This window comes from Moschus berezovskii, chromosome 28 (genome assembly GCF_049115385.1).
Source record: "Moschus berezovskii isolate FMDL1 chromosome 28, NW_MosBer_1.0, whole genome shotgun sequence".
NCBI lineage: Eukaryota > Metazoa > Chordata > Mammalia > Artiodactyla > Moschidae > Moschus > Moschus berezovskii.
In genome coordinates this window covers 18,390,101-18,404,305 of record NC_142487.1, presented here as the reverse complement: position 1 = coordinate 18,404,305, position 14,205 = coordinate 18,390,101, and the positions used below count along the sequence as shown (strand labels likewise).

General features: G+C 41.7%; 1 protein-coding gene across 9 annotated transcripts in view; it reads left to right on the top strand.

Moving 5' to 3' along the window:
• Positions 1 to 14,205, top strand: part of LOC129549846 (cilia- and flagella-associated protein 53) — a 63,275-nt gene that overhangs the window by 40,407 nt on the left and 8,663 nt on the right. For all 9 annotated transcript variants that reach the window (XM_088833465.1, XM_055417363.2, XM_055417362.2 and 6 more), the window contains one exon: positions 12,465 to 12,681. In XM_088833465.1, the coding sequence (XP_088689591.1) occupies positions 12,465 to 12,681 (217 nt within the window). The remainder of the gene's footprint in view (positions 1 to 12,464; positions 12,682 to 14,205) is intronic.

The window sequence follows — 14,205 nt, the reverse complement described above, 5'->3', positions numbered from 1 at the left end:
GTATTTGGTGGTGTCAGTTTTCTAGACTTGGGCTGTTCCAATAGGTGTGTATTGGTGTCTCAATGCTGTTTAATTTTAATTTCCCTGATGTCATGTAATGTGGAGCATTAAAGGCTCCAAACCTAGTTCCAGTGTGTGGAGTGGACTTCAGGCAATGCTTGGACAAGAGCTGGGTATCCTATCAGTTCAGTTGCTCAGTCGTGTCCGACCCTTTGCGACCCCATGGATTGTAGCACACCAGGCTTCCCTATCCTTCACCAGTTCACTCAAACTCATGTCTATTGAGTAGGTGATGCCATTCAACCATCTCATCCTCTGTCGTCCCCTTCTCCCGCCTTCATATCTTTCCTAGCATTAGGGTCTTTTCTAATGAGTCAGTTCTTCGCATCAGGTGGCCAAAGTATTGGAGTTTCAGCTTCAGCATCTGTCCTTCCAGTGAATAGTCAGGGTTGATTTCCTTTAGGATTGACTGGTTTGATCTCCTTGCTCTCCAATGGGACTCTCAAGCGTCTTCTCCACAGTTCAAAAGCATCAGTTCTTCAGTGCTCAGCCTTCTTTATGGTCCAGCTTCACATCCATAGGGTGTCCTATAACTCAGCTCAGTTCTGGTGCTGTGGACCTGGAGGTAGCATCAGATTCCACAGTACGGGGAGCAGTTTTATAATAAAACTGCCCTCCACCTCAGATGCCAGCTTTGAGCCCAGATAGTTACCTGTGCTTCTGACCACCTGGCTACAAACTGAAAGTTCGAGTGATCACCCTCCAACTCAGGATGCCAACTACAAATCCAAGTTCTTCCCTGACAGACTGGCTGTAAATCAGAAGTTCCCACAGACCCCTCTTTGGGTTCGATTAATTAGCTAGAACAGCTGACAGAACTCAGGAAATCAGTTTTCTCACTAGATTACCAGTTTATTACAAAAGATGGTAAAGGATACAAATAAACAGCCAGATGAAGACATATATAAGATGAGGAGGTCCTGAACAAAGGAGCTTCTGTCCTCATGAAGTCTGGGGCATGGCCTGGTGAAATCATTCTGGTTCCCCAACCTGAAGCTTTCTGAATCTTCTCCTTTGGGATTTTCATGTAGGCTTCATTACATAAACATGATTGGTTAAGTCATTGCCATTGAGTGATTGATTCACTCTCTAAACCTTCTCCATGGCCTAGATATCACGGAAAGTTTCAATACAATAACCATGCAGTTGGTTCTCCTGGCAAACTTAGGTGTGATCCGGAAGTTACCTCATTAACATAACAAAAGACAACTTCATTGCTTTCATTAGTTCAGTTCAGTTCAGTTCAGTCGCTCAGTCGTGTCCGACTCTCCGCGACCCCATGAATTACAGCACGCCAGGCCTCCCTGTCCATCACCAACTCCCGGAGTACACTCAAACTCATGTCCACAGAGTCGGTGATGCCATCCAGCCATCTCATTCTCCGTCGTCCCCTTCTCCTCCCACCCCCAATCCTTCCCAGCATCAGAGTCTTTTCCAGTGAGTCAACTCGTCGCATGAGGTGGCCAAAGTATTGCAGTTTCAGCTTTAGCATAAGTCCTTCCAATGAACACCCAGGATTGATCTCCTTTAGAATGGACTGGTTGGATCTCCTTGCAGTACATTACTTAGGAAATTCTAAAGATTTTAGGAGCTCTGCCAGAAACGAGGATAAAGATCAAATTTATACTTTTTTAAGATGAATGGGTGTTCAGTTCAGTTCAGTCGCTCAGTCGTGTCCGACTCTTTGCGACCCCATGAATCACAGCACACCAGGCCTCCCTGTCCATCACCAACTCCCAGAGTTCACTCAAACTCATCTCCATCGAGTCGGTGATGCCATCCAGCCATCTCATTCTCCGTCGTCCCCTTCTCCTCCCACCCCCAATCCTTCCCAGCATCAGAGTCTTTTCCAGTGAGTCAACTCGTCGCATGTGGTGGCCAAAGTATTGCAGTTTCAGCTTTAGCTTCAGTCCTTCCAATGAACACCCAGGATTGATCTCCTTTAGAATGGACTGGTTGGATCTCCTTGCAGTATAAGGGACTCTCAAGAGTCTTCTCCAGCACCACAGTTCAAAAGCATCAATTCTTCGGCGATCAGCTTTCTTCACAGTCCAACTCTCACATCCATACATGACCACGGGAAAAACCATAGCCTTGACCAGACGGACCTTGGTTGGCAAAGTAATGTCTCTGCTTTTTAATATAGTCTAGGTTGGTCATAACTTTCCTTCCAAGGAGTAAGCGTCTTTTAATTTCATGGCTGCAATCAGCATCTGCAGTGATTTTGGAGCCCAAAAAAATAAAGTCTGACACTGTTTCCACTGTTTTTCCATCTATTTCCCATGAAGTGATGGGACCAGATGCCATGATCTTTGTTTTCTGAATGTTGAGCTTCAAGCCAACCTTTTCACTCTCCTCCTTCACTTTCATCGAGAGGCTTTTTAGTTCCTCTTCACTTTCTGCCATAAGGTGGTATCATCTGCATTTCTGAGGTTATTGCTATTTCTCCCAGCAATCTTGATTCCAGCTTGTACTTCTTCCAGCCCAGCATTCCTCATGATGTACTCTGCATTCTGTCAAATGTTTTTCCTCAATTTATTGATATGATCATGTGGTTTTTCTTCTTTAGCTTGTTGATGTGATGGATTACCTTAATTGATTTTTGAATATTGAACCAGTCTTGCTATCTAGGATAAATCTTATTTGGTCATGTTGTATAATTCTTTTTATACAATGTTGAATTCAATTTACTAATATTTTTTGAGGATTTTTGCATCTATGTTCATGAGAAAGATAAGTGTGTCATTTTCTTTTTTCATAATGTCTTTTTTCACTTTTGGTATTAGGGTAATTCTGGCTTGATAGGATGAGTTAGGAAGTACTCCTTCTGCTTCCATTGTGAAAGAAGTTGTAGAGATTTGGTATAATTCCTTCCTTAAATGTTTGGTAGGATTCACCAGTGAACTCATCAGGGACCAGTGCTTTCTGTTTCAGAAAGTTATTAATTATTAATTCAGTTTTTTTTGTAATAGATATAGGCCTATTCAAATTGTCCTTTTCTTCTTGTGTGGATTTTGGCAGATTGTGTCTTTCAAAGAATTGGTTTATTTTCTTTAGGATATCAAATTGTAGGTATAGAGTTGTTCATAGTATTTCTTATCCTTTTTAATGGCCATGGGGTTTGTAAATATAGTGAGGTCCATGCTTTCATTTCTGATCTTAATTTTTGTCCTCTCCTTGGCCTCTGTGGGCATTAAGAGGAGTGCTTGCCTAATCCAAAGCCAAAGCCTCCTCAGGTCAAGCAGGCCCTTGTAGGGCCAAGCGCTGCCCCCATCAAAGCCTCCTCTGGCTGCCCTGGCCCCAGTGGGCCTAAGCGCCACCCCTGCCACAGCCTCCTCCAGTTCCACAGGTCCTAGGGGCCCTTGAGTGGGTCCAGGTACATAACTACTGCAGTCCTGGGACATGACCTCAGCAGATCTGAACCAATGGCCTAGTGAAAATGACCTGAGAGTCATCAGGGCCATTTGTCAGCATAGCCATGGTTAAGGTGAAAGAGAGAACAGTGCCAACAACAGTGTATTTTCTGAACCTGCAAGTGTGTGAAAGGGGACACAACAGAGCACACTCACAGGTATACAGCCTGAGAGGAGGAATCCTCAGAGGCGCCTCTCCCAGTGGAGTGCTCCAAGCCCACCGACCTTGCACCGCAGATAAGAATCACAGCTAGGAAACAGATCTCAGGGCCTCTGTCTCAACAACTGCGAGCACATCATGCCCCTGACAGGGCAGGGACAACCACAGAGCAACGGGGAGGCCCTGCTCAGTAACCACCTCACCCACCAGGTGGCAGACACAGAAGCAAGAGGAACTGCAGTCCTGCAGCCTGCAGAAAGGGGACCACAAGCACAGTGAGTCAGACAAAAGCAGATGATGCGAAATCTGCTGCAGATGAGGGAGTAAGAGAAAAGTCTGTAAGAACAATGAAATGAAGAGGAGATAGGCAACCTACTTGGAAAAGAATTCGGAATAGTGATAGTAAAGATGATCCAAGATCTCGGAAAAAGAATGGAGGCACAGATTAAGAAGATGAAAGAGATGTTTAACAAAAACCTAGAAGAACTAAAGAACAAACAGAGATGAACAATAGAATAACTGAAGTGAAAAACACTCTGGAAAGAATCAATAGCAGAATAACCAAGGCAGAAGAACAGGTAAGTGAACTGGAAGACAGAATAGTGGAAAGCACTGCCACGGAACAGAATAAAGAAAAAAGAGTGAAAAGAAATGAGGGCAGTCTCAGAGACCCCTGGGACAACAGTAAATGCACCAACATTCACATTATAGGGATCTCAGAATAGGTGAAAGAGATGAAAGAGAAAGGGCCTGAGAAAATATTTGAAGAGATTATAGTCGAAAACTTCCTTAACACGGGAAATGAAATAGTAACCCAAGTCCAGGAAGTTCAGAGAGTCCCATACAGAATAAACCCAAGGAGGAACACGCCAAGACACATATTAATCGAACTAACAAAAATCAAACACAAAGAAAAAATATTAAAAACAGCAAGAGGAAAGCAACAAATAACATGCAAGGGAATTCCCATAAGGTTGTCAGCTGTTTTTTCAGCAGAAACTGCAGGCCAGAAGGGAGTGGCATGATATATTTAAAGTAATGAAAGGGATAAACCTACAATGAAGAATACTGTACCCAGCAAGGCTCTTATTCAGATTCGACAGAGAAATCAAAAACTTTACAGACTGCAAAAGCTAAGAGAATTCAGCACCACCAAACCAGCTTTACCTCAAATTCTGAAGGGATTCTCTATGCAGGAAACAGAAGAGAACAAAAGATGAAGGGAATAAAAAAAGATGTATAAAAACAAAGCCAGAGCAATTAAGAAAATGGCAATAGAAACACATATATTGATAATGACCTTAAATGTAAATAGATTAAATGTTCCAACAAAAGACACAGACTGGCTGAATGTATATAAAAACAAGATTCATTGCTGCCTACAAGAGACCCTCTTCAGACCTAGAGACACATACAAACTAAAGTATTTTTATGTCCATGCAAAGGGGTCTTCTTTGGGCCAGCAGTTTGGCTGCTGATAGAGGCAGCTAGATCCCAGGGTCCTTTTTGGATTTCATTTCTTGATGTGGTTGGCAACCACTAGGTTGAGGGTCACTTCTCCACACTGAGATCCACACAGTTCAGCTAGGGGGTCCTGGAGCTATAATTTCAATCTCTCGCAAAACTTGTGATGAATTTTTAATTAACTGGTCTTTTATAACCTGAATAGTGAGGCATAGCCAGTGGCCCTAGTCATCTTCTGGGTCAATGAAATCTGTAAAATGATTCTAAGCAATTTGGTGGGAGTTTGTCTTCTCAGGCTTTCAATCATATTGCATGCACAACCCACCCTTGACTGAACCGCCAGCATGTGGAAGACAGAGAGACACTGAATAATCAAAATGGTGAAGGAAGTACTCATCTGGTGAGTGGATGTGAATGGCATCCTCTCTAATGTCAAAGGAGTGGGGGTTTGCTTTCAGTAGTAACAAGGAAGTCTTTGGAGACGACTGGTAAGTACATATGCGGGCTTTTGGAGACATGAAGGCTGGGAATTAAGATGTATTAGAGCCTGGGGCCAAATTTCTGTCCGTTTTGGGCACAATATAACTGTATAAAAGCTTGAGGAATATGTCTTTGATTAGGCCATTGTGGCCACTGATGCAAAGAGCTGACTCATTTGAAAAGATCCTGATGCTGGGAAAGATTGAAGGCAGGGAAGGGGACGACAGAGGATGAGATGGTTGGATGGCATCACGGACTCAATGGTTATGGGTTTGGGTAAACTCTGGGAGTTGGTGATGGACAGGGAGGCCTAGAGTGCTGCATTCCATGGGGTCGCAGAGAGCCGGACACGACTGAGCGATCAAACTGAGCTGAACTGAGGCCATTGTGCCTTTTTGTGAGTCTAACTGCTTGAGGCTGAACCTAAGTAGAATTCCACAAGATTCCATATTCTAGAGCCCGTGACAGAACAACCTGGGAGGTGAGATGGGTACTTGGATCTGAATCTACATTGGCGTGTCAAAGGGAATGAGCACATACTTGTTTAAGAAGGAGATTACATCATGCAGAGGAGCCAGCAGGCCTTCAGTGAAGGTGTGGATGATGGTGGTGCATATCATTAGATCTCGTGAAGGGCAACAGCAGCCTAATAAAGTCGAGATGCCATCTGGAATAGTCATCCAGAGCATATGTCTCCACCAAGGATATTTCCAGATGTTTTTGGGGAACAAAGGAAGCAATTATCTACCGCCACTTTGGTTAGAGCTGGGATACAGGGCATGCTACTCCTGTATGCCCAGTTAGTACGTGCTGTCATTCCCCTGTGGCCTTATATAACACAGGTCCACTCTGTTAGTGGGTATGGCACTGAGGAATAGTTATGTCCAGGGTTGTTCTTGATACTTTGTGTACAAGGATGCAATTTGGATGAGTCTGTCATGTTAGTATAAGCTTCTGGTGTTTGCTGTTTGCGTATGTGTGTGTAGTGACATGAGTGATCATAACTGACATTCGTGAGCTGGCTATTTCTTTCCAAATGGAGGCACCCCATATATACTGGCCCCAAATCATGAAGTTATCCATTTGCCATTGCCCAGACTAGACTGCGAATCCTTTAGCTACCTCCCGGATGTGAGTAAAAATGTGTGCCCTTATGAGTCTCATTTTAATGGCCTGTTATAGATCCAGGTACACTGCTCCTGACTCTGCCAAGTGAGCTGAGCCACGAGAGTTGTCCTATACTAGGGATGCGCCACGGCCTAAGTTTACATGGTGGTGCTTCCAATGGTGAAGAACACCAACGCCCTTTCTGTGGCAGGAAATTGGTTGTAAGGGGTTCCCCAAGCTGTTACAGGGACTGGCATGAGTGTGCCACTAGCTGCACCTTGCTGTCAGTGAGCAAAGGGCTGGGCATGGGGGAAAATTACATTTTCCTGTAGTTTGGAAAGACCCTTGACATCAGATTTAGTCCTTTTCTGAAGGTGCCATTTCTATTTTAACAGTAAGGCCTCAGTGGCTTTATTGAACCTCTACTGGGTTGAATCCCCCAAAACGTGGAAGAGCATGGCCGTACTTTGAGAGGATTTCCTGTAGGAAGAATTATCTGGATTGGGGGTCAATTGGAGCCTCTTCAGGATTGGAGATGAAATCTAGGTCATCTGGGTTGCTCTGTTCAAATAAGTGATAGATTCATTGGACAATACCTGTCTTACAGAGAGGGAGTGAGGCCTCATCTAGTATTTTCCACTGGCTTTGAGTCTTTGTGGTAATAACCACAGTAGAAGGTAGGCTCAGCACTAAGCCTTAAATATCCCAGTAAACAGGGAAAGGGATTCTTTTTCTGTAACTTTAGGATGGTACCTTTGGGTTTGGACTCTTCCTAGTCACTGGACTGGAGAAGGAAATGGCAACCCACTCCAGTATTCTTGCCTGGAGAATCCCATGGACAGAGGAGCCTGGCGGGCTACAGTCCATGGGGTCGCAAGAGTCGGACACGACTGAGTGACTTTCACTACTACTACTACTAGTCACTGGAAACCTTGATTATGGTATTTTACTTTTCCTACATGGAAGACTAGGTTGCCCAGGCTTGATCCCTCAGATCAGTGAAGCTCTGATAAAACCCCAGCAGGTTAAGCCTTGGTTAAATACTTTCCCCTGAGGGTAAACCTCGTTAAGAAGAATAGAATGCTCTAGTGTATTTCTGAATAGTACATTTTCCCCTCCCTTGCCATACACATGAAAGGATTTTTCAGATATTTACTGTGAGAAACTGGTAGAACTCCAGGAGGTAAAATTCACAAAAGTTGTGGGGTCCCCCTGGGCCACTGGGTCCCCTTAGAGTTTTTAACTCAGAGTTGTCCATGCCTGAGCCTCCAACCAACCTCATTTTGTTTTCAGTTTGCATTTCAATAATAGATAATGATGTTGACCAACTTTTAATATGCTTGCTTGTATCTTCTTCAGTGAAATATCTTCTGATATCTTTTGCCCAGTTTTCTAATTGAATTGTTTATTTCTCTTTCTTTTCCTTCCTCCCTTCCTCTGTTCCTTTCTTTCTGTTGTTCAGCTTTTTGTTCTCAATTGGATCATCTTATTTTATTTAACAGCTTCATTAAGGTATCATTCATAAAACATACAATTCATCCATCTAAAATGTACATTTCAATGGATTTTAGTGCCACCATCACCACAGTTGATTTTAGAACTTTTTTTGTTATCCCACTTTCTCTCTTCCACTTTACCTCTAGACCACAGCAACTACTAATAGCCTTCCTAACTCTATTGATTTCCTATTCTGGACTTTCATATGAATGAAATTATATATTATGGGATCTTTTGACTGGTTTCTTTCACTTCAGTTCAGTTCAACTGCTCAGTCATCTCTGACTCTTTGCAGCCCTGTGGACTGCAGCATGCCAGGTTTCCTGCCTTCAGTCTTTCCCAGCATCAGGGTTTTTTCAAATGAGTCAGTTCTTTGCATCAGGTGGCCAAAGTATTGGAGTTAGAGCTTCAGCATCAGTCCTTCCAGTGAATATTCAGGACTTATTTCCTTTAGGATTGACTGGTTTGATCTCCTTGCTCTCCAAGGGACTCTCAAGAGTCTTCTCCAACACCACAATTCAAAAGCATCAATTCTTAAATGTTCAGCTTTCTTTATAATCCAACTCTCACATCCATAATGTTTTTAAGGTTTATCCATGTTGTAGACTATATGAGTACTTCATGACTTTATATGACTGAATAATATCTCATTGTATGGATATATCATATTTTGTTTATATGTTTGTCCTTGATGGACATTTGATTTGTGTCTACATTTTTGCTATTTTGAATAATGTTAATATGAGCATTCATATGTGAATTTTTGTTTGGACATATATTTTTGTTTTCTTGTGCATATACCAAGGAGTAGAATTACTGACTCTATGTTTAAGCCTGTGAATAATCTCCAAATTCTTTTCCAAAGTGGCTTCACTGTTTTACATTCTCATACACTTACAAGAGTTCTGATTTTTCCACATGCTTGTTAATATTTGTTGTTGTCTGTCTTTTTTGCTTTAACCATTGTAGTTTGTCTGAAGTGATATGTCACTGTGGTTTTCATTTACATTTCTCTATTGACTGCATTTCTCTAATGCATTTCTCTAATGACCAAGGTCCGTCTAGTCAAGGCTATGATTTCTCCAGTGGTCATGTATGGATGTGAGAGTTGGACTGTGAAGAAAGCTGATCGCTGAAGAATTGATGCTTTTGAACTGTAGTGTTGGAGAAGACTCTTGAGAGCCCCTTGGACTGCAAGGAGATCCAACCAGTCCATTCTAAAGGAGATCAATCCTGGGTGTTCATTGGAAGGACTGATGCTGAAGCTGAAACTCCAATACTTTGGCCACCTCACGCGACGAGTTGACTCACTGGAAAAGACTCTGATGCTGGGAGGAATTGGGGGCAGGAGGAGACGGGGACGACAGAGGATGAGATGGCTGGATGGCATCACTGACTCGATGGACATGAGTTTGAGTGAACTCCGGGAGTTGGTGATAGACAGGGAGGCCTGGTGTGCTGTGATTCATGGGGTCACAAAGAGTCGGACATGACTGAGCGACTGAACTGAACTAAGCTGAACTGAATGACTGATGATGTTGAGCCTCTTTTTCTGTGCATGTTGGCCATTTGTATCTCTTCCTTGGACTAATCTACCTAAAGGTTGCTGAAGTCTTAGGAAGTCTATTCAAGTTATTTGCCTCGTTTTTAATTGAGCTGTCTTTTTATTACTGAACTGTAGGAGTTCTTTATGTGTCCCAGACACAAATCCCTCGTCACATGGTGTTAGTGTGGGTCACTCAGTCGTGCCCGGCTCTTCGCGACCCCATGGACTGCAGCCCACAAGGCTTCTCTGTCCATGGGATTTTCCAGGCAAGGATACTGGACTGACTTATCACATATTTTTGTAAATATTTTTATCATTCTGTGGGTGTCCCTTGAAGCAGAAAAGTTTTAAATTTTGATGAAGTAAAACTTATCTGTATTTCCTGTTGTTGCTTGTGCTTTTGGTGTCAAATCTAAAACACTATTCTTACACCCAAGGTCTTGAAGATGTCCTATGTTTTCTTCTTAAAGTCTTATAGTTTTAGCTCTTACATTTAGGTCTTTGATCCGTTTTGAGTTAACTTTTGTATGTGGTATGAGGTAGAGGCCCAACTTCATTCTTTGGCATGTAGATATCCAATTTTCCCAGTACCATTTGTTGAAGAGAGAATTTCTCCTCTATTGAATTGTCTTGGAACTCTTGTCAAAAATCAATTGACAGTAAATGTGAGAATTTATTTTGGACTCTCAGTTCTATCTCATTAATCTATATGTCTCAATGACTATATCTTTGTAGTAAGTTCGAAATCAGGAAATGTGAATTTGCCAACTTTGTTCTTCTTTTTCAAGTTGTTTTGGCTGTTCTGGCTTGCTTGTATTTCCATATGAATTTATGATGAGTTTGTTGATTTCTGCAAAGAAATAAATTGGGATTTTTTTAGGAAATATTTTGAATTTATAGACCAGTTTGGGTACAGTTGCCATTTTAATGATATTGTCTTCTGATCCATGGACATAGGATGTCTTTCCATTTATTTAGGTCTTCTTTAATTTTTTTCAGTAATGCTTCTTAGTTTTCAGAGTATAAGGTTTGTTCAGTTCAGTTCAGTCGCTCAGTCTTGTCCGACTCTTTGTGACCCCATGAATCACAGCACGCCAGGCCTCCCTGTCCATCACCAACTCCCGGAGTTCACTCAAACTCATGTCCATCGAGTCGGTGATGCCATCCAGCCATCTCACTCTCTGTCGTCCCCTTCTCCTCCCACCCCCAATCTTTCCCAGCATCAGAGTCTTTTCCAGTGAGTCAACTCTTTGCATGAGGTGGCCAAAGTATTGGAGTTTCAGCTTTAGCATCAGTCCCTCCAACGAACACCCAGGATTGATCTCCTTTAGAATGAATTGGTTGGCTCTCCTTGCAGTACTTTTTGTTAAATTATTCCCAAAAGTATGAAACTATGTATACAAGCCATTCTGAGGGTGCAGCTACACTCTCAGACCTTGCTAGGTTCTGAAAGTTCTACCTCAGATCTATGATATTCTCAAAAGAGATCATATCAGAGATTGGATGGAATAACACAAATATACTACCACGAAAGACAGAAGCCGCCTGAAAATGACTGTGTTATAAAGCCAGTTTGGAGCCTGAGCTGCACATTCAAATCACCTGCTGCTGCTGCTACTGCTGAGTCACTTCAGTCGTGTCCGACTCTGTGTGACCCCATAGACGGAAGCCCACCAGGCTCCGCCGTTCCTGGGATTCTCCAGGCAAGAACACTGGAGTGGGTTCCCATTTCCTTCTCCAATGGGTGAAAGTGAAAAGTGAAAGTGAAGTCACTCAGTAGTGTCTGACCCTTAGCGACCCCACGGACTGCAGCCCACCAGGCTCCTCCATCCATGGGATTTTCTAGGCAAGAGTACTGGAGTGGCTTGCCATTGCCTTCTCCGTCAAATCACCTAGGGAACTTAAAAGCTATCCATTGGAAAGGAATCCCTAGGTGTGAGACTTAGCCTTCAGTACTTTTTAAAGCTCCAATCCCAGGGATGGGGGAGCCTGGTGGGCTTCCGTCTATGGGGTCACACAGAGTCGGACACGACTGAAGTGACTTAGCAGCAGCAGCAGCAGCAGCAGCAAGTGATTCCAAAGTGTAACTAAGATTGAGATTTGCTGAGTAAAGTATCATTTTCTAGTCAGAGACAGTACTATAATAATAGTGACATATTTTGTTTGTCAGGCTAACACTTTATCTACCTAAATTTAAATAAATGAAAATAAAGTTGTGTAATTGAAAATTATTTGGGAACTTCTTTGATGGACACTTTGAGAAAGTGTTTGCATTATTACTATTTGAACTATTCAAATGTGTTATAAAATATTTCAAACAGATGCAAAAATAGTACAATGAATCCCCATGGTTCCATTACCTAGCTTCAACAACCAGTAGCCCTCCCACCCATTCCCCGCAGTCATCTTGAATATTTTTAAAAAGTGAAAGTAAAGTCGCTCAGTTGTGTCCGACTCTTTGCAACTCCATGGACGGTAGCCTATCAGGCTCATCCTTCCATGGGATTTTCCAGGCAAGAATACTGAAGTGGTTTGCCATTTCCTTCTCCAGGAGATCTTCCCGAGATGATGTGTTATTTTTAGGGTTTAGTAAACCCTAAAAATAACACATCATCTGTCAATCTTTTGGTATGTAATTCTAAGGAATTATGGTTCTAAAAGATTTTAAAACTTATGTTCCCTAGTATTATCACACCTAAAAGTTTTAACAACATGAGGTAATTTTTATTTTATGTAGGAGGATATGAGAAGAGAACAGAAGATATATTATCAATACTTGGCACAGCGGCATGAGGAAGAAAAAGCTCAGGAGAAAGAACTGGATAGAATGTTAGAGAAAGAGAAAGAAAAGAAGTTTGCTGAGAAGGACAAGGAGCTGAGACTTGAAAAGGAGGCAAGAAAACAACTTCTGAATGAGGTCATGTGTACAAGAAAACTTCAAGTTCAAGAAAAGTGTAAGGAAATGAATTACGATTATATTATACTTGGGCCTAATTCAAGTTAAGTAGCAACCTCAGTATTTATTAAATAGATACTGTGTATGAAATACCATGAGGCATAAAAAGGGATCAAGGCACGATCCCTGCTTTGTGGACCTTACCTAACTGAATACTTAAATATCCTCCTGCAGGTGTCTCCATACGCCTGCACCTGCATACCTTTTGCTTGGGTAGTTTTCTCTCCCTATGATGTGTTTGACCTTGAGAAATCCTGGACATACTTCAAGTCCAGCTCAAATGTCACATTCCCTGAGAGGCCCCCTCTGTTCCCCTATACATGATAAACCTTCTTTCCCCTTTTCATAAAAGAATTTTCTTTCTGGGGTTCTCATAATTTCTTGCTCACGTCTCTGTCTTAGGACACCACTGAATTCCCTCAAACAGTGCTTGGTCACAAAAGGAAATAATCACTGAGAATATTTCCACCATTCTGTGTCCAGATGGACACAGTTACCAGTAGGATACCACTGGACTTCACACTAGTTGTCTTTGTAAGAGAAAGCTCATCTTGGTTCCACTGATTAATTCTCCACTCCAGGAATTATAATGTCAGTTGAAAATTGTTAAGCCAGTGTTAGATTGAGTTTTAAGAAATGAGGAGAAAGTTTCTACACTGAAAAGATTTCTGTATTCCACCATGATAAATGTTTTGGCATACATTGAGAAAACATGGAAAATTTAAGTATTTGGAACCACTTATAAACAAGGAAGTAAAAATCAACCGTAATTCCACCGCCCAGGAATAGCTGTTCACAACTTCCTGTATTTCCTTTCAGTATTTTTACTATGTATGCAATTTCCTCTCACCAGTTAGTATCTTGTTGTATATATTGTTTTACAGCCTGCATTTCCAATTTATCATAAACATTTTTCCAGGTCATTTTTCTTCAATTTTAAAATTTGTAATGCTGCCTAGAAAGCCATTCTAAAAATAGACCATAAATTATTTTACCTAAACACAACCAATGCACTAACTTGTTTTGAAATTTTTCTTGCTGTTGTAGCATTGTGGGTTACTATCTCTGCACATAGTTTTTTTGGCTCATATATGATTAAGATAAATTCCTGTAAATGGATTTGGAGGCTGAAGAGAAATGCATTTCAGATGTATATTGCCTGGTTGTATTTATTCCTTTGTGAACTCTGTTTTCTTTGTCAGTCTTTTTCTACTGGATTGGTTAGGTTTTCCTTATTTAGTTTATAAAAGCCTTCTATACTGCTTTTCCAGTAGTTTTTTTCGTAACATAGAAACTCTCCTATTAACATAAATGGCAACAGAACTGTTTGTCCTCAAGAAGAGAAAGGTAAGAAGTATTCTTACAGTGGTAATCTGCTATGCAAAACTCTGTTCATAGATTTCAATAGCAAATAATTAAGAGAAAATCTCTGTAGATTATAGCACAATCTAAGACCTATTCTTTCCTTAATGGAGATGACAGTGTGTGTGCTCAGTCATGTCTGACCCTTTGAGACCCCATG